The 19864-nt window shown below is 36.0% G+C and overlaps 2 protein-coding genes and 1 pseudogene across 2 annotated transcripts in view; 1 reads left to right on the top strand and 2 right to left on the bottom strand.

The window, feature by feature from the left end:
- Positions 1-2202, bottom strand: part of LOC107744790 (serine/threonine-protein kinase PAK 4-like) — an 18326-nt gene extending 16124 nt beyond the window's left edge. Inside the window, exon 1 of the mRNA XM_016558609.1 lies at positions 2007-2202. The gene's annotated coding sequence lies outside the window, so the exon portion shown is untranslated. The remainder of the gene's footprint in view (positions 1-2006) is intronic.
- Positions 2203-3248: 1046 nt separating this feature from the next.
- On the bottom strand, positions 3249-8505 carry LOC107744813 (apoptosis-inducing factor 3-like; annotated as a pseudogene).
- Positions 8506-10563: 2058 nt separating this feature from the next.
- Positions 10564-19864, top strand: part of LOC107744789 (TLC domain-containing protein 2) — a 23498-nt gene continuing 14197 nt past the window's right edge. The window contains exons 1-3 of the mRNA XM_016558608.1: positions 10564-11107; positions 11432-11514; positions 12993-13075. Of these exons, the coding sequence (XP_016414094.1) occupies positions 10929-11107; positions 11432-11514; positions 12993-13075 (345 nt within the window). The 5' untranslated portion in view covers positions 10564-10928. The remainder of the gene's footprint in view (positions 11108-11431; positions 11515-12992; positions 13076-19864) is intronic.

Below are 19864 nucleotides of genomic sequence, written 5' to 3'. Positions count from 1 at the left end.
TGGGGGGGGGGGGACAATATTCTTCAATCTCTAGTGACAGGGCAATGTCGTCCAGCAATTTCCATGGAACAGACCTGAAATTCATAGAGCTCTAGATGAAGAAAAATACTGCAAAATCTCATACAGCCATTTTTCGTAAAAAAGATTCAAGTCAATGTCATTCAGAAGCAACACAATGGGCAAAATGAAGTTTAAAACTGCAAATATACCAAATAAGTATAACATAACATTTAATACCACATTTGCTCGAAAACTGAATTAATAGTGACATTTAAACACTGCCTTTGAAAGACAAAGTCAAACGCTTGGCTTAAGTAAGCAGGAGCATGGGAGATTGCACATTATGAGTGACCCTGTCCAGCACTGAAATATCTAAGGAATGTTTGGAGTGCCCGGTACAGACTGCACCCCTGTCTGAATCTCCCATCACACCTCCTCGAAGCACACATATCCTGACAAACCCACAGCTGCTGAAAGTACAGGCACAAAGAAAGTGAAACTACAACCAACGAGGAAAGGTATGAGAAAGGTACAAGCCATACTAAATGACAACTCCATCACCTATTGAGTAACTTATGAGAATGTCTTATCACTCTTTATAGTAGTTCATCAACACAAAGATAAAGGCAGCATTCCACTATTTCATGCTGCACACACAATCACGGATAAACTAAAAGTAACAATATGCTAGAAGTTAGTCTCAACCATTAGTCAGTCAGGAAAGAGCACAATTAATCCTATAAAGCTTAATTTACCATTCTAGGCCTTTAAATTATCAGCATGATCAAAACTTTTGCTTAAAAACCTGTTGTACCCAATCTACTACATGCCTTCTGTTATCTAATAGTTGATACATTTTAGCATGTAAAAGGCCTTTTAGGATAATTGTGTCATCTTTTTAGAATCTTTTTCTACATCTTTTTGCTGTGTAATCTTTAATGATATTTATAAAGTACACAAAAACTTTTATATTGTTAGTTATATTTCAAGATGAACACTTACTGGACTGAAGAAACTCTGGTTTACTTTATCCAATCCATACATCATTTTGCAGAAAAATCATGTTAAAATGCGTGTATCAAATGATACATTAGGCTTTTGGGGAACGTTTATCATCTCTCAATCATCATTGTATTATATGTTTTGTCCACACAATAAAAACTACAATTAAACAATTGCTTTACACCACTTAGAAGAGGAAGCTACTCTCTGTTAGATGATGTAAACTATGACTCTCATCATACCATATACATACACTCAATCAGCCAGAATCGATACTACAGGTGCAACCATATACTGCCGACCCAGATCTATCGATACTAAACATTACACGACTAAAATACAGAGAAAAAACGTTGGCTGATTTTATGACATTATGTTAAACAAACAAAAAATAACTTACTTACTGTATGGACAGTATCAGCATCACAAATTCTTATCAGTCCCGTTAAAAATCGCTCCCACATTTTGAGGAATTATCAAGCTCGAACAGAACAGCGATTCTTATTCATTTGAGTCATTTGTGTTACTTATTTGGTGTATTATGTGACTGGCTGCTCTATTAACTCCACCAGTAACGCATGAACACTTCGGCCAAACTTTTAAGTACTTTTAGGCGCTAACTCTTGATAAATTAATCATTTCTACCTTTCCAGATAGCAATTCAGGAGCACCTCGCAAATCTCTCTCTTGATCCGAGTCTGAGTGAAAAAAAGAGGCTGGAATAATGGTACATTAATATTGCGAACTACAGTAAATCATTCCCTTCTAAACCTGAAAACACTTAAATGACATTAAAAACAGAGTAACTTTCTAGTTACTATCTTTTATGACAAAAAATAATGTTTTGACAGTGAGTAGCCTAAGCTACTCGGCTAGCTGTGAAGAATTAGCTAAATTAGCACGACGAACAAACTCACCGAAACTACAGGCTGACACAAAAACAACCTGCGCTGGCATACAAACAACTCACGTTTGTAATACAAATCGCTTTAAAGACGTCCTACCTGTAGTGAGAAGTGTGTCCGCTGAGAAATAAACTTCATAGGGTCGGTGAAGTTTCTTGTGTGTAAAGTTAGCTTAAGCGGGCTAAATGCGCGTATCAAGCACAGAAACCCTCACGAGAGCGCTGCTCGTGCTCTCTGCGCCATATTCACGCTCAACCTTCATCCGGGGAACTGACCGCTGAGCACTGCCTCCAGACTGCCGTCCTCACAGTGTACATCATCTATTATTCAGTACGCAATATATTACACATCACTGTAATCATGTCACAATAAGTAGCAAATCTTTCTATAACATAAGCATAATAACAAAATGCACTGTTTTATCCAAATTTGTATGCATGAGTAATTATTTACATTTGAACAAAAAGTCTTTGGTATAATTGACCACATGTATTTATGAAATTATTAATAAGAAATTAAAATATTTTAAATGACAATAGTTGCATGTAAGTACCTCAATTGTCCTCAGGGTGAAAATATGCATCTTAAAATCATACAGTCATTGTTGGAAAAGGTTCTAATACACAAGAGATGCTGGAAAACCAAAGAATTTGTGGGACCTTAAGGATTTTTCTGAAGAACAGTGGGCAGTTTAACTGTTCAGGTCAAACAAGTCATGACACAAGAGATGCTGGAAAACCAAAGAATTTGTGGGACCTTAAGGGTTTTTCTGAAGAACAGTGGGCAGTTTAACTGTTCAGGTCAAACAAGTCATGAACAACTATTACCAAAAAAAAAAAACACCAGCTGCGGATCATCCAGGTAATAACACATTAAGAATCAAGCGTATGTAAACTTTTGAAAGAAGTAATTTTTATTAATTCAACTATTATTTTCTTGTGTACTATATGTAAACATATTTTATGTGATATATCGTATTCAGGTCAGTACTAAATAAAAAATATATTTTGTATTTTACTCTTATTTTGGTAAAATAATTAACATTTTGCAGATACTGCAAAGTGTATGTATAATTTTGACCACATCTGTATATATACACAGGCATTGAAGAAGAAATAATTTCCTACTGGCACAAATGCTTATCACACATTATTTAGTCACTGATGACATCCAAGTGCTTCAGCTGTTTCTAAGAACAACTGCATGACAACCGTTTATTCCTTCCAGGACAAAAACAACATTTATGTGGAAAAAGCTTGGAAGACAAAACAGTACCAATCTGTCTTTGTTACTGAAGATAAGCTATTAGGTCAGTCAGTCAAATATAATGACAGATGGACAATCTGTAATCAATGCAGTCATGGAGGTAAGTGTTGCCAAAGCACTTTCATGGGAGCTGCAACCAGCTGAGGTCATCAGATCTGTGAAAGCAGAACAAATTCCTATATTATGTCCAGGAAAAGGCTTCACTTTTGAAATGCATGCAAATAAATTCAATAATTGCTTTTCAATTCTTAGCTCTGGCTTATGGATACAATGAGTTGAGGGTTTGTAACTTATGAATACTCACTGTGCCTGAGCCTTAGTGATCCTCTTCCCCATCAATAACATTTCCGCCAACCTTGCGACAGCAGGGTCAAAGTTCAAGCTGGCAGCTGGCAGCTGCAGCAACCTCTTCATCTCTGGATTATGATACAAATGGCGTTGAACGAAGAGAGATCCCAATTTCAAGATTTATACCATTTGATGGACTTTTAAGGCTTTTCATAAACTATAAGCTTACTTGATATAAAATGCCAAGAATTTTCTTTCCTCGGTGCTTCCTTTGAAAACAATGTCAGTGTATCCTTCTCCATAGCCTTGCAGAATTAAAATAGATGAAGAGTTAAAATGGTTTTATTAAAATATTATATTTTCTCAGAGAAGGGAGATTTATCTTGGAATGATCACCTGTATATCGGATACTTTTTCCCAACAGCATGGTCCAGAAGTATGGCACAATATTTATCGCAACCTGTTGATTCAGCATGCTTAAGCCTGAGATTCTTCCTGTGGAGGACCGCAACCACATATTTTACACATTTCCACATACACTACTGTTCACTACAGGAATCTTGATGAATAGAAAGAACAGCAGAATTATTTGGTAACAATGTAAATGTCCTGATCAATTTAATGTGTCCTTGCTGAATAAATATGTTGACAGTATTTCTTTTTAAAAATCTTACTGACCCCAAACTTTTGTATTTTTGAACATTCAGAATCTGATTATTATATCATGTGGTACCGTGAGCTTGCGCCAATTGCCAGTGTCCAATATTGACTCTCTTATGTCCAACCAAAGGAAGTGGAAAGGACACAACATCTCCAGCAGCAAAGACATCAGGAATGTTGGTTTTCATGAACTGAAACTGAAGATGTTTCCTTAAGGAAATCAGAGTTTGGACACCTTAGAAAGGAATATAGATGTAACTGTTAGAAATGAATGTCTTTGCTTCAGTGAAAACAACAAAGCTGCTATGTCAAACTTGTTGTACATACCAATGCCCACAATTACAATATCTGCTGGAAAGACTTCACCATTTTTCAGAACAACTTCCTTAACCTAAACAATTGTGTTAGATATTTTGTTTATGATGCACTAACATCAGCTCTATGATTGTTTAGTAATGCACTGATTCTTACCTTCCCATTTTTACCCCGGATTTCAGCCACACCATTACTTGTATAGAACATCACGTTTTTCTCTTCCAGCATCTTTAACAAAAGAGGAATTACTTGCAATTGATGGTGTATTGCAATAAACCAAAACATTAAGAAAATACCACAATGTTCACTGACCTGCATTGTCATTTTTCCAATATCTGGACCCAGTGATGACTGGAAAGGAAATTTACTGCTGCCAATAACAGTGACACTGGCTGCCTTGTCAGACAGATAAGCTGCTACCTCCATTCTTGATTGATGGACATAATTTTGCAATATTGCCATTAACTAAGTGTTCATGAAATAATACTTATTTTTATTTGTTTTCTGTTTACCTATGAATGAAGTTCCAACGATGACAGCCTTGTTGCCGACACTCATTTGATACATTTCTGTGGCGTCCTTATAGCTCTCCAGCAATTTCACATTTTCAAGTTCAGCACCAGGACATTGCAGAGTTCTGGCTCTAAAATCAAAAGTACATATTTCACCATCAGACACTGCATCCAGATAAAAGTCAATATGTCTATCACTACATATGGTGCTAAGCATTTTTATGAGACATTTATCTAAAAACAAACTAAGATCTAACCTGCCGACCTGTAGAAATCACGAGCTGGTCATAGTGTTGGCTAGTGCCATCCTTGAAAGTCAGGGTTTTAGCCTCTGTGTTAACAGACTTTACCTTTGAGTGATTGATGGACATAATTTTGCAATATTGCCATTAACTAAGTGTTCATGAAATAATACTTATTTTTATTTGTTTTCTGTTTACCTATGAATGAAGTTCCAACGATGACAGCCTTGTTGCCGACACTCATTTGATACATTTCTGTGGCGTCCTTATAGCTCTCCAGCAATTTCACATTTTCAAGTCACCCACCAGGACATTGCAGAGTTCTGGCTCTAAAATCAAAAGTACATATTTCACCATCAGACACTGCATCCAGATAAAAGTCAATATGTCTATCACTACATATGGTGCTAAGCATTTTTATGAGACATTTATCTAAAAACAAACTAAGATCTAACCTGGCGCCTGTAGAAATCAGGAGCTGGTCATAGTGTTGGCTAGTGCCATCCTTGAAAGTCAGGGTTTTAGCCTCTGTGTTAACAGACTTTACCTTTGAGGAACAAATTATTGTTAATGTCCACAAATACAATGCATGTGATCCCAGGAATTATCCCAGGAAAATAAATTAAAGAAATAAAAGAAACACACCTCTTTTTTAGTCCACACTTCAATTCCATGCTGTTGAAGGAAATCATTCTGTCGTAGCAGCACCTTTTCAATTTCAATATTCATTGCCTAGAGGGGTCCACAACAGAACAGCTTTATTAACAGTAAACAAGGAACTACACTGGTTTATAAATCCAATAAGACAATGGGGAGCTATTAAAATTATATAATCTGGTTTTGTTTCCTCAGTGATCCATGGATACCAACTTTGCTAAGCTTGGTCTTATCCAGAGGCAGCTGCTCATCTTTGGTAACCATTATAATTCTCCCTCCATAATCATTCTGACGAAGGGTTTCTGCACATTGCAGTGAAGCTGGACCTGTGAAAACACAAACACACACATATGTTGCACTGCCTACCCTGACAGACTAGGGCAGAGGCCTATACATTTGTAAAGGCAGTGGATAGCCTTGGATAGACAGTGGATAGACTCTGAACTTCAGCTGAACTCATTTTAAATGAACTTAATGTATTTAATGTTTTATTTATTTTGTTAAGCATTTTCGTGAATTTGCTGACCCCCTGCAGTACACCGCAAAATCCTCTAGGGGGTAACGAACATCCCAGGATGATAAAAGATACACTTACACAAAATAAGCAGTGAATATATAAAGATTTGTCCTGATAATGTTTCTTTTACTCACCTCCTCCAATCAGAACAACCATGTGAGTGACTCCAGGCACTCTACCGCACATTTTCTTAACACGCTTCTTCAGTTTCTAAGAAACCAAAGAAATAAAAGCGATCTATCTGTACCATGCTGAATTGCATAGCATCACATTTTTTTTCATTGCATTGCATTGCATTGAACTGCACTGTGTTGAATCGAAATCGGATCGCACTGCATCGTAATAGGGGTGAATCATATCGCATCAGTAGCTGCTTCACATGTATATTTAATGTTAATTGTATTGTTGGCTATGCATCGGGCTCAGTTATGGAGATGCACATCCCTACCATGTATGCTACCGACAAAGGTAGTTGTTTCTAGGAAAAACGCTATTACTGAGCTTTAATGTAGTTTAATTTCTATTAAGGAATTTGCACCAGTCCCACACAGCACTCAATTAACACAAAGGGGAAGACACCAGTTTTCATGTTACAGCATCCTCATGTCGTAACTTGTCGTTCATAAGCTCTAAATTGCTGTTTAATGCAAAACAATATTTAAAAAATGGTTGAATAAATTCATTAATCTTTTAACCATCTATATAGCCATGGTCAACTTAATTTCTTTATAGCAAAACTGCACAAAGCCTGAATTAGCCCTCCTTAAAAGGTGAAAAAAAAAAAAAAAAAAAAAACAATCTAATGAAAAAAGCACCTAATTTTGTACTGAACCATAAAATAAAATCATAATTGTATGAGACTAACCTTTTTATCAGTGGTCACATAAACTTTACCACCCTCAACTTTGACCTTAACAGAACAGTACAAATAGATAAAAAAATAAATATGACAAAACAAAAAGTTTTGATTTCTTAAGTGACATTACAATACAGTTTTTAAAATGAAGGCTCCAAAAGTTAGCTAGCTATAGCAGTAATGCCATAGACAAACCCTTTTTTGGTTCCCTAAAGAACCTTTTAGTAAGCAGTTTATAAACCATTTTTTTTAGTGTGAAGAACAATTTAATAATCTGAAGGACCCATTTCTACTATAAATAACCTTTTGTATGATAGAAAGGTTCCTTGGATGTTAAAAGTTCTTTATGGAACCATCAATGTCAATAAAGAACCTTTACTTTTGTAAAAGTGTATTAAATCCTGTGGTATTTAATCATACTTTGTATTTAGGCAGACAATCCAGTCCAGGAAATTCTTCAATCTCCAGTTTTTGTATTGAAACACGCCCCATGAAATGGGCAACGAACTCGATCTCCAAGCAATGCACCTACAAGCATAGCACTGCTTTTTAGAAACACAATGCCACTGTAGACTTGAAAAAACTTGAAAAAATAAAGGCAGTGTAACCGGATTGTTCATAAGAATGACAAAGGTGAAGGACAGAGTGATGAATTGAAGAAACAAAACATGCTTTCATTGTACTTACAGTGCTAAGTAAACATAGGCCAGAGTTATTTATTGTACTGTTTGTGTCAGACTGAGTGATTATAATACTATACTCTACCTTTGATAAGTGGGGCGCCATAATGAGTGCACAGACCACCCACAGCAGTAAATTCTCCATTATTGCGCACCAACAGGATTTTATTCTGGTCCACCTCAACCTCTTTCATTCTATAGGACGAGCACAGGTGACATGGTGCCAGATTAAATAAACAAACAGTATTATTTATTTTATTTTATTAATTTAATAAAGTACTTAATACAAGTGTCAAGTTCTTTTCTTTTTTTTGGCAAAGCAAAAATACTTACTGTCCATCCTGCAAATCCGCTTCTAAACACACCATCTCCGTGATGTCATCACACTGCTTTGTTTCCATTGTTTTTGTTTCCATTGGTTTTATCAGCCGTTTAAGAAATACCAGCTAATTAGTAATGAACACGAGAATGTAACAAAAGTTGTCCATGTCCAACAGGTGCATTTCAAACATCAGTGTGTGTACTACCTTTATACAGCAAAGCACGTCTGGTCAATCAACTTCTGTTGCTTGCCTTCAAGGATGGTAGTGGAGTTCAACTGTACAGAACTCACCACTCGTTTGTGTGAAAGATGCATCACTAGGGAAAACTGCGCGTGGCAGCATCGCAACGCGGTTACACAAGAGATTGTACAAGAGAAGGAGTAAGAGAGTTATTCATTTTTTATAAGAAAAGCGCATTGCCATCTGTCAGTTGCTTCGGAAGAATACTGAAACAACACACCCTGAGCTGAGATGACTTTTAACACAAGACAACACGATACACATGTATGTATAGGCTAATGTTGCTAGTATTTCGCGTCGTCCTCGCGTACTTTATCATTTTCCATCATTTCTTACCTGTCTAGACGGTATTCTCAGGTTCGCAAACTGCTACCTGTCCGTTTCTTTGCAGTCCAGTCCGTTCAGGATAAACTGATTAAATCGCCTCATCACGACACAGCAGCGGCGAGACTGTGAGCCAATCAGCGCGCGTGGCGGTGACATCAAAATGTGCTAATGATGCTAGTAATGAGCCACTTCTGTAATCTAAATCCTGTCTTCTGTTTCTGGTGTGCATTCTAGACAATATGTGTGTTGTTATGAAAACAAATAAATATTTTGAAGATTGGTATTAATTCTTTATAATGCTATTAAGAGAGATAGAGAGAGAGGGAGAGAGAGAGATTGAGAGGTAGCCCATCTTCCCTTTTCCCAAGATCAAATTCAAAATTCATAATAGTTAGGGGTGCATAGTAAGGGGTATTACAACGTAAAAAAAAAAAAAAGGTTTAAAAAAAGTGTAAAATAAAGAAGTGTAGCATTCATTAGTAGTATTAGAAGTAGTAGCCTATTTGTTAATAGTAATCATTAAGGAGTCTTTCAGTGACTAAATGTCTAGTAAAATAAGTTTGATAATATTATACAATATTTATGTGATATTTTTTAACACTCATGTCGTTCCAAACCATACAGAACACAAAATCAGATATTTTTAAGAAGGTTGGTAACCAAATAGTTTTGATTACCATTGACTTCAATTAAAGTGACAAAAATAAATAAATAAATAACATCGAGACATTTCTCGAAATATCTTCTTTTATGTTCTACAGAAGAAAGAAAGTCATACAGATTTAGAGAGTGAGTAAATTATTTTAAAAAAAAAATTGGGGGGGTGAACTAGCCCTTTAACTCATTGAATCTGTATTCAAATTGTGATATTTTAATAGGCTGTGTTACTGAAATATTGTGCAACGGCTACAACATATCTTACACAAAGAAAACCACGAGATGTGGCTCGACGCCACCAGTTAGAACAGTTAAACTCCATTAAAACACACTTTTCAGTCTCAGTTGTTTAATTTTTCCACTGTTCCAAATGTGAACACATATGCATCACATACGAATTATGAAATTCTATGTCCATCACATCTCAAATCACTTTCTGGTGGAAAAGACATTTTTAAACATTATTGAAATTGTTTCTTTAATGAAATATGGTCAATATATATGGTCAATATTGACTCAGAACGTTGAGTAACACGGACGAGCTGCAAACTCGATGTATTCTGCAACGACTTATTAGATGACGAGCAATAAATAAACATAACTTTTAAGCGGAACTTTACTGGTGTTGAATATTATTATTATTATTATTATTATTATTATTATGTTGGAAAATGAAACAATTAAAAGTCATGTAAAATACTGGTAAATAGAATTATTTTATTTCAGACAAATGGAATAATGAAGAGGCTGGAGAAGCTCTATGGCACGTCAAAAACAAAATCTGAGCGTCAGTCGAAGACACTGACAGCTTTCTTTCTTTCTTTCTTTCTTTCTTTCTTTCTTTCTTTCTTTCTTTCTTTCTTTCTTTCTTTCTTTCTTTCTTTCTTTCTTTCTTTCTTTCTTTCTTTCTTTCTTTCTTTCTTTCTTTCTTTCTTTCTTAAAACGCAAGTTACGAAATCCCCGCCTACTACATCTCCCATAGTTCAACTTTGACATACGGGGCGGGACATAGACGTAAGGAAACACACGGCCGAGACCAGATGTTCATTTGCTCAACCGCGCCTCACGATGATTGGGCGGGGATTTTCTTGTTTAGTTATTGAAAAAGCGAAAAAGTTACACAAGCGTCAGGATTTTGTAACGCACACATTAGCTACTATTTAATTGTTGCCACTCGTGACTGAGCCATCACTGTCTTCTTAGCTTTATATCGGACCGAACAAACTGAGCACTGAAACAAAGAGCTTTGTTTTTTATTAACAAAGATAGAATAATCGAGCAATTTTAAATGATACAAGGACTCTACCTACCGAGACGACATAGTCGTATATGTTTGGATTACTGAAAGTGAAAATGAAATAAATACAAACAACCGGGATGTCATTTTTGATTAAATAACAGATAAAACGCGTAACTGGTAGGTCTAGACGCGCGCGACAGATTCGGGTAGTGACAACGAGACAGAAGCGCGCGCTTAAAATATGGAGTTGAATTCAGTGATTTTGACCACTGGATCTTCGGTAGGCTTTTTTAAATTAGTAAACTATGGAATTGGCAAACTTCTTATCCCCGAAACAGCTCAGAGGAACGTTTGGAAATGGAAAAATATCTCCACGTCTTTCGTACACAGCCTCCTAACTGGAGTGTGGTCCGTGCTTTGGTGAGTGTCAGAATTCCCACACATGTAATACATTACAGACCCATATGTTCCTGTATGCACTGTCTGTTTGATGCCTTTATCAGATGCTTGAGAATTTTATCCAACTGTAGGATCTTCTCAGCTGCCTCTTTAACGGATGTAGTTTAACAGACACATGGGTATTTGATAAGCTGCGCGTAGACGACACACGTTTACCCCAGTGGTTCATGTAACTTGAAGATATGAACGTTTGTGGTTTGTGCTAACCACCCAACATTTTTCACAGATGTGGTGCATTTTCATTTTAAACGCCATTCCCTGATTATAAAACGTCTGTGTTTGTAGTTTTTGCATACATCCCCAGATGGCTGAGGATTTGATAGAAACACACTCCGTTTTCTCTCATGCCTTGGTATCTGTATCAATCGGTGAGTATAAAGCTTTATGATAAAAGCGTTTTACGGTGTTATTCAGAGAGCGGGATGCCCATGTGTTACAAACGCACTCTCATGTGCAACAGTGCCCACTCAGTTCAGTTTTTGAGTGAACATTTACAAAATTATCAACAAATAATGCTCTTTTTCACTAAAAAACTGAGGTGTGTAAAGTCAGATCAGTGAGACCTATTACCAGTCAGATCCAAAAAGGAATAGAAAACCTCATAATGACAGATTTACAAGCAATTTTTAAAAGGCTGGCCTTTTACCATACCAGGATCCTTTTACCATAAATAAGTAATAGAAATTATATATATATATATATATGATTATATTTCATATTATACATGATTGGCTGGTGATTATATTTCATATTATACATGATTGGCTGGTGAAAATTATATATATAATTTTCACCAGCCAATCATGTATAATATGAAATATAATCACTATATATATACATTTTTTATTGCATTGCAGTAATAAGACTGTGACATGAAACGTACTGCAAAACATCCAGCATCATAGAAATCGGCTGCATGTTGTTCCTCTTGGATTATTTGCTATTATTTGTGTATTTTGCTTTCATTTAGCATCGCTCTTAAATGTTGCACAGTTGACTGCAATGTTTATTTCAACCGATAAGTAGATAATTCCCATTCAAAATGCCAAATGCCAGAGATATTTTGAATACTTTGAGGAAACCCACATGCATTTGGCAGAAATGTTAACTGTAGCTGCAGAATGAATGGTTGGCTTTATGATCTGTCCCATGCAGAGTGCTACCCCCAAGTCACATGACTCTTTATGAATGGGCCTTTACTTTTAATTTTATACTCTCTTACAATTTATAGCATTTTTTTTTACAGAAAATGTTACTTATGCATAATATATGCCCATAAAAACTGCAAGGCACATGGGTTTGACATGTACATCCGCCAATCTATAACTCAGCATCTCTTAAAATTGTGGCTTTTCAAGTTCTTGCTTGAAAGTCTGATGTAAACTTGTTTCTAATGCGCCTCAATAGACAAAACATGAAGGACTGAGTTCATGCGTTCATCTTACAGGAAAAAATAATTTTCTTAATGAGTATTTTCTTTTTTTCAGTAAAATATCTATTCATTCTGAGATGTTAAGGCTTGTTTTAGAAAATAAACACTGCTATCAGTTTAATGAGTGCTAAACAAATGGAATTGGGAAACGAGTGTGTATAATGAAAATGCTAATCAGTACATTTATATTAATGAGGTCTCCTATATTGAGCTTCATTTGCTGTTGATCTGCTCTAAAATGCAGTCTCCATGGAGACTCTCATATTTGGAGATGGATATAAATAGCTCTCTGGAAATGACATCTTGGTTACCAACACAATTGTAGTCATGGGATCTGTTGCTTGAAAAACCTGTTGAATGATCCATGTCCACTGTTTAACAGATATAGTGTTAATATGCATTATTGTGTTTCAGGTTACTTTATATATGACTTCTTTGATATGGTTATCAACCAGAAGATCAGTCATTCATGGGAGCTCCTTTTCCACCATGTTGTGGTGAGTAGACACAAAGCATGGTACATACAAATTATTATATATTTTTGGAGAAACCCATTGACTTCACTGCTATATGGATAAATCATGAAATATGCCCAAATATAAAGCCTATTTTTAGGACCATTAAGATTTTCTTGACAATTAAGTGCATTTTCCTCTAAATTCTCATTTGTAATGCATCCAGACGTTTGTACTTTTTATTTTTTTTCCATTCCCATTAATATCAATGTGATTCTCATTACATTCTAATACTGTAATAAATAGACAGTGGTTTTTACTGATTTATGATGATTTTCAATCATCATAAATTAAAGGTTCAACAAATACTACCTTAATTTCTAAGTGCCTTTTATAATTAAAATAATATATCATTGCTTTTTGCCTTACAGATGGATGATAACAGTGCTTAATTTTCATGAATATAATGTCATAAAATAATAGGACAATAAATGATAAGAATTAAAAGAAAGCCACTGGCTAGTTGTGAAGGGTTTTGAGACTTTAGTCTTTGCAATTTCAGGGATCTTATCTATGCACAATCAGCTTGTAACACTCCAAAGAGAAAGGAAAACTTGAAATCGCATCATATGACCCCTTTAATGGTAAACGGTAACATCATTCCAGAAGAGGTTTCTGTATTACTCATCCATCTAATAAAACTACTCAGACCTGATTCGGCATCTTTTCAGTGTATTCAAATAGTCCAACCTGTCTGACCACCTTGTCTTTGCCATGTTTGTGGTTAGACATTTTTGGAAAAAGGTGAGGTGATAAAGTCAACAGAGGTTCTGAATCTGAATAGATTAGATACGTAATATAAACAAGTCAATAACGAGGCCTGTTGAACAAATCATTTGCATTAACTCAGCACTTATACAGATTATCACAGCCAGTGTATCCTGCTCTGTTGCAATGGACGAGGAAGGACGTTTTCCAAACATTTGCATTGAGTTCAGTGGGTTTTCTGAGCTTCAGTTCTTTTGGGGTTCTGTGGCGTCACCACTTGGTAAAGTGGCCAGCTTCATTCTGTGGTTCTGTTGTTGCTGTTGTTCCCTCTTTTCTTGAGATCTCATTCAGTGAAGTGGCTGGAGGGAACATGCTGGCAGATTCTTAATGGCACTGTGAGAAACTGTCAGACGCCCTCATCTCCACCCCATCCCGTTCTTCCCCACTGCTTACATCATGAGCCAAACTGTAATAATAAGAGAAGCGTTGTTTTAGATGTGCTTAGTTTGAATGGAATGCAGCCTGTCAACAAATGAAGACCTTTTTTGTTGCTGGATCAGGTTGGACTGAACGGCTGTCTTGCCACACCAAAAATGCCATTATGATGTTTTATTTTCCAACGAATCAAAATGTCTATAGGTGAAATGTTTGCAAAGGCAATTGGAGTCTGTGGAAAGCCTTTTTTATTGGAATTAAAAGATCATTGGAGCTTTAGAACATGTGATTTTGTCTTGCCCCACCCTATCCAGACTACTTGCAGTTTTACCTTCACATTTAATGCATTAATTATACACACTACCATTCAAAAGTTCAGAATCGGTAAGATAAAAAAAAAATGGTTTTGAAAGAAGTGTCATGCTCACCGAGGTACCTTTATTTGATCAAAAATACAACAAAAACAGTACTATTGTATAATATTACAATACAAAATAACAGTTTATTTCAGTATATTTTAAAATGTAAATCATTGTGAAAACTGAATTTTCAGCAGCCATTACTCCAGTCTTCAGTGTCACTTGATCCTTCAGAAATCAATTTAATTCGCTGATTTGATGCTCAAGAAACATTTACTATTATCAATGTTAAGCAGTTGTGCTGCTTAATATATTTGTAATATTATAAATGTCTTTACTGCCACTTTTGATCAATCTGAAGTGTCCTTGCTGTATTTCTTTCAAAACAATCTTACTGAATATATAAAAGAAAAAAACACTTGGCAAAAAAAAGTCTTACTGATCCCAAACTTTTGAAAGATAGTGTACATAAAATCGAGTCTGATTTGAGGTGAAGAGGAAGTCCGTGTATGGAAACACTTATTGCTTAAAGGAACACTCCACTATTTTTGAAAATAGGCTCATTTTCCAACTCCCCTAGAGTTAAACAGTTGAGTTTTAACCGTTTTCGAATCCATTCAGCCAATCTCCAGGTCTGGCGGTTGCAGTTTTAGCTGTAGCTTAGCATAGATCATTGAATCTGATTAAACCGTTAGCATCTCGCTCAAAAATGACCAAAGAGTTTAGATATTTTTCCTATTTAAAACTTGTCTCTTCTGTAGTTACATCGTGTACTAAGACCGACGGAAAATGAAAAGTTGCGATTTTCTAGGCTGATAGGCTAGGAACTATCTATCTTCTAATCAAGGAACTTTGCTGCCGTACCATGGGTGCAGCAGGCGCAATGATATTACGCAGCGCCTGAAAATAGGCTAACTTCCGTCAGCATAACCAACGTGACCACCAGCTTGCACAGGGAGCGTGCTGGGGACTATTTTCAGATTCAATGATCTATGCTAAGCTACAGCTAAAAGTGCTACCGCCAGACCCGGAGATCGGCTGAATGGATTCGAAAACGGTAAAACTCAACTGTTTAACTCTAGGGGAGTTGGAAAATGAGCCTATTTTCAAAAATAGTGGAGTGTTCCTTTAAATAGTCATTCATTTAAAGTGGAAAAACACAGATGGTGAGGCCCACTATCAACCCAGTTGTGTTGTCATATACCAATATAGTAATATAGAAGTGACAACTTAAAAAGGGTTTGGTTGGTTTGTGGGTAGTACTGCTTGGCTGTCACTTTCGCGAATGCTGAAGTTTCCAGAGGTGGTTCTGTGGAAAACATCATACTGACCCAATAAAATTTTTGGCATTTGGACCACCACAACCCTCCTTTAAATCAGTTTCTTAGAAATGGTGCTTCAGAGAGCAAATGTCTCTCATCCCCCGTTCATTTAGCACAATTGAGTTTGCTAATTAAAGCCTTCAAGTCTCAGAGGACGCTGAGATGATCATTTTTGTATTAGTGCTCATGCATACCATGCATGCTGATATGCAATCAGTGGAAAAATACAAAACAATGGAGGAGTCTGATGGTTTGGCTAGTGTCTGGCAAGGGTGATTGTTCGTTCACCTAAACACAGAAGCCTGATGTGATTGTATTTGCTCACTGACAGATTTTACTCAATCGCTAAAGTGATGCAGTTGAGTGGTTCCATGCCAGGAAACTCAATTACAGCCCCCTGCATTTTCTATAGAACCTGATAATCCAGCTCTGCTGTGTTAAACCTGTGGCTTTCCCTGACTGGTTCAAGCTGCTGTTCTCCGGATAAAGCTGTCAGTAACATAAGTGGTAAACAAGACAATTGTAGTAAGAAGTCCCTGTACGCTTTTATGTAGCTTATTGGATGGCGATGCAGTTATAATGCAACTACACAGTAGGGAAGTTTCAGCAAACTAGTTTTGCTTATTTTTTATGTTTTTATCACTTTTAAAGCACCACCATTACAACCAAAAACATTCAGACAGACATCTTTGATGTCTGAAACCTCTCCTAAGAATGAATCTGAAATTAGTCTGATTATCTTATTCTGTTTTATTTTCTATTATTGTTGTTGTTATTATTATTATTATTATTCATTTTTTCCCTTATGTCTTTACCTGGCAGTTGTTCTGCTCTCGGCCATGACAGTATGTTTGATTTTCTATGATTCCTCTGTAAATGACTAATTTTATTGTAAAATATTTTTTTGTAAAATCATATTGTAATAATTGTGCAAAAAAAATTAACCAACTGCTTGCCCACCAACATGAGTAATATCTACTACACAGTTTGTCTGTAGTTATAGAGCAAATGATAATGGAGAGTGCATACATCGACAGTAGATCAAAGGTTAACAGCAAGCTTTGTTCTGTTAGAAGGGAAGTGGAAAGAATAAGAGACAGCGGAGGAATGAGAGGGAAAGAATGTGTACGAGCGAGGGAACCACTTTTGGCTCCAGAGCTCTGTAGTGTATTTGTGGCTGGATCCCTCCTCCTCTTGCAGCATGCATTCAGCATTTTCCAGACAGAAGCAGAGGCATCTGGTCCACATATGTTCATGCTCCAGGTCTCTTATAGACGAGATCCCATTGAATGCAAACCTCTAAAAGCCTCTCAGTCTCTCTCTGATGAAGACCTGTATTTGTACTTACTCCAACAAACCTTTCAGAACGTCATGCTGTCTGGGCAAAAACAACCCACTTGTAAATAAGATCTCGGTCTTCCCAGCAACCAAAAAATAGACATGCCATTTATATTCTGAGAACTTCCTGTTTATTTTTTGGAATGGAACTTCCTTGAAGTATGAAATAGCTTCATCCGATATGTTTATTTTTCCAGTGTAGTTGAAAATGTAGGTGAATTTCACCGTGATGTGAGTGACGATAGCAAACAAAGGAATGCTGCCAACCTAGAAACACTTTCAAAATAGTCGTTGTGGCGGGTTCAGTGTGTACCTTACTGAGATTAAGGGCTGAAGGCACACAGTCTTGTTTACTTGAGTACCTCAAAGTGGATCTGGAGCACTGCCATAGTACATGTCCGGTTGCCATGGAAACTGTGTTGTGCATGTGTGTATGCATGATGCTACGCATGGCTCCAAAATTATGAATTGGGGGTCGGCGATATGGCAAAAATATATCAAGATTTATTTCAGGAAATTCACAATTTTATCACGATTATTTGTCATGTTAGTTTTACTATTTTGCAAGTTGTCTGAACAGTACAGCCAAACTAATTTCCCTATTTTAAAAATAAAGCCTTATAAGGTAACAAAATATAAAATAAAAAAGAATGGCAGACATTTAGGCCAAAGTGGGCGAAGATAAAAATCTTTGTCATTATTTTATCTTTGTTATTAAAAAATAAGAACAAAGATACACATTACAAATACACATAATACAAACAAATAAAACAAACAGTACTTTGTTTTTCAGGTACAGTAGGTGTATTTAGCAGTGGCATTCAAGAAATTGAATGAACAAAAATAAAAATTAAACACTATATACACTTCACTGTATAAATTATACATTGATTCTAATTAAAGCAACTGTATTATAGTTCTTCAGTCAAGAGCAGTGAGTGTTTTTTCTTTTCTTTTTTGTTTTGTTGTTTTATTAACCTTAAAGGGATAGTTCACCCAAAATGAATGAGTTTCTTTCTTCTGTTGAACATAAAAGTTATTTTGAAGAATGGAGGTAACCACACAGTGACTTCCATAGTATTTTTTTCTTACTATCAAGGTCAATGGGGATCAGCAACTGTTTGGTTATCCACATTCTTCAAAATATCTTTTTTTTTTTTTTTTTGTTCAGCACAAGAAATAAATTAATACAGCTTTGGGACAACATGAGAGTGAGCAAATAATGACAGAATTACAATTTTTGGGTGAACTATCCCTTTAATGACAAGCGGCATCATGTTTAGTACTGTCACTTTAAGAGCTGCGTGCATCTAATATACAGGCACGCATCCATTTTTCTCTCAAATTGATTACTTCATGCCTAATTTGGACATGACCAGCTGTGTTTATATTTAAACCTTGTGTTTTGTCAGTATTAATCTGAAGATAACTTTGTCCAGTAATCAGGCGCTGTTTGACAGGCTTTTTGTGTGCACGCTCTTCAGGTGTGCCCAGAATGTGTCTGTGAAGTTTCCGCTCAAAATACCCCACAGATCATTTATTATATCATTTTGAAAATGCCTATTTTGAGAGGAAGCAGAAACACGCTGTTTTCGTGCATGTATCTGCTGCAGACCCCGCCCTGGAAGTCCACTCAACAGATGAGAATTGTCTTTTTGTTATGAAGAAAGAGAGAGAGACAAGAGTTTGCCTTTAGTCAAGCGGTCCTCTTTGTTGACTTTAATCAAAACATAGCGATCAATCCATGAAATTTTAACCCACAGTATTTCACATAAATGTATCAATATATACAAACACTCGGTGATAACAAATAAACAGTTAAATAAACAAAGAAATAAATCCTATCAACGTTTCACACAACTCACATGGCAGACTGAATTCAGGTAAGTAACACAGGTAACGTTAAGTAATAACAGTATCTGTTATATTGTATTTTTGTATCCTCACACTTGCAGTTGTTAACTTTAACATTTAAAAACAAACCCATTAATAAGTACATTAAAATGCTTAATTTATGTACAGTTACTCATAAACTTGACCACTTCAAAGTCAATGCAAAGTGTTAAACAAGTGAACCCTATGACATGACAGCTGTTCTGAAATTACTAATTAAATAGGTATCTAATTGAAATACATTAACTGGACAATAAAGAATGTGAATTAGTAATTTTTCTTGACATTTGGCCATTTTACTAACCTTTTTGTAATGAAGAAAGAGAGAGAGACAAGAGTTTGCCTTTAGTCAAGCGGTCCTCTTTGTTGACTGAAGACGCGCCATAGCCGTACTCATGTGGTCAATGTAGGAACAGTTTTGCATGTAACGTAAACCTTAAGATCCACATGAGGATCCACAGCGGAGAGAAACTGCACACATGTGATCAGTGTGGACCATGGAAACTCTTCCCTCAACTGCCACTTAGTATTTAGAAAATGCAACTTTGTTCTCTTTGACATACACTCATGACAATGTTATATAAATACATAGAAATAGACACATGTAAATAATAAATAATGTATATACAATCAATTCAATATTCCTGTGACCTGAACTCCATGTGTGGGTCACTCACACACACAAACACACACACACACATATATATATATATATA

This window comes from Sinocyclocheilus rhinocerous, unplaced genomic scaffold (assembly GCF_001515625.1).
Source record: "Sinocyclocheilus rhinocerous isolate Xijiao unplaced genomic scaffold, SAMN03320098_v1.1 scaffold738, whole genome shotgun sequence".
Classification (NCBI taxonomy): domain Eukaryota; kingdom Metazoa; phylum Chordata; class Actinopteri; order Cypriniformes; family Cyprinidae; genus Sinocyclocheilus; species Sinocyclocheilus rhinocerous.
Note: the sequence above shows the minus strand (reverse complement) of the source record. Positions and strands in the feature narration are given on the sequence as shown.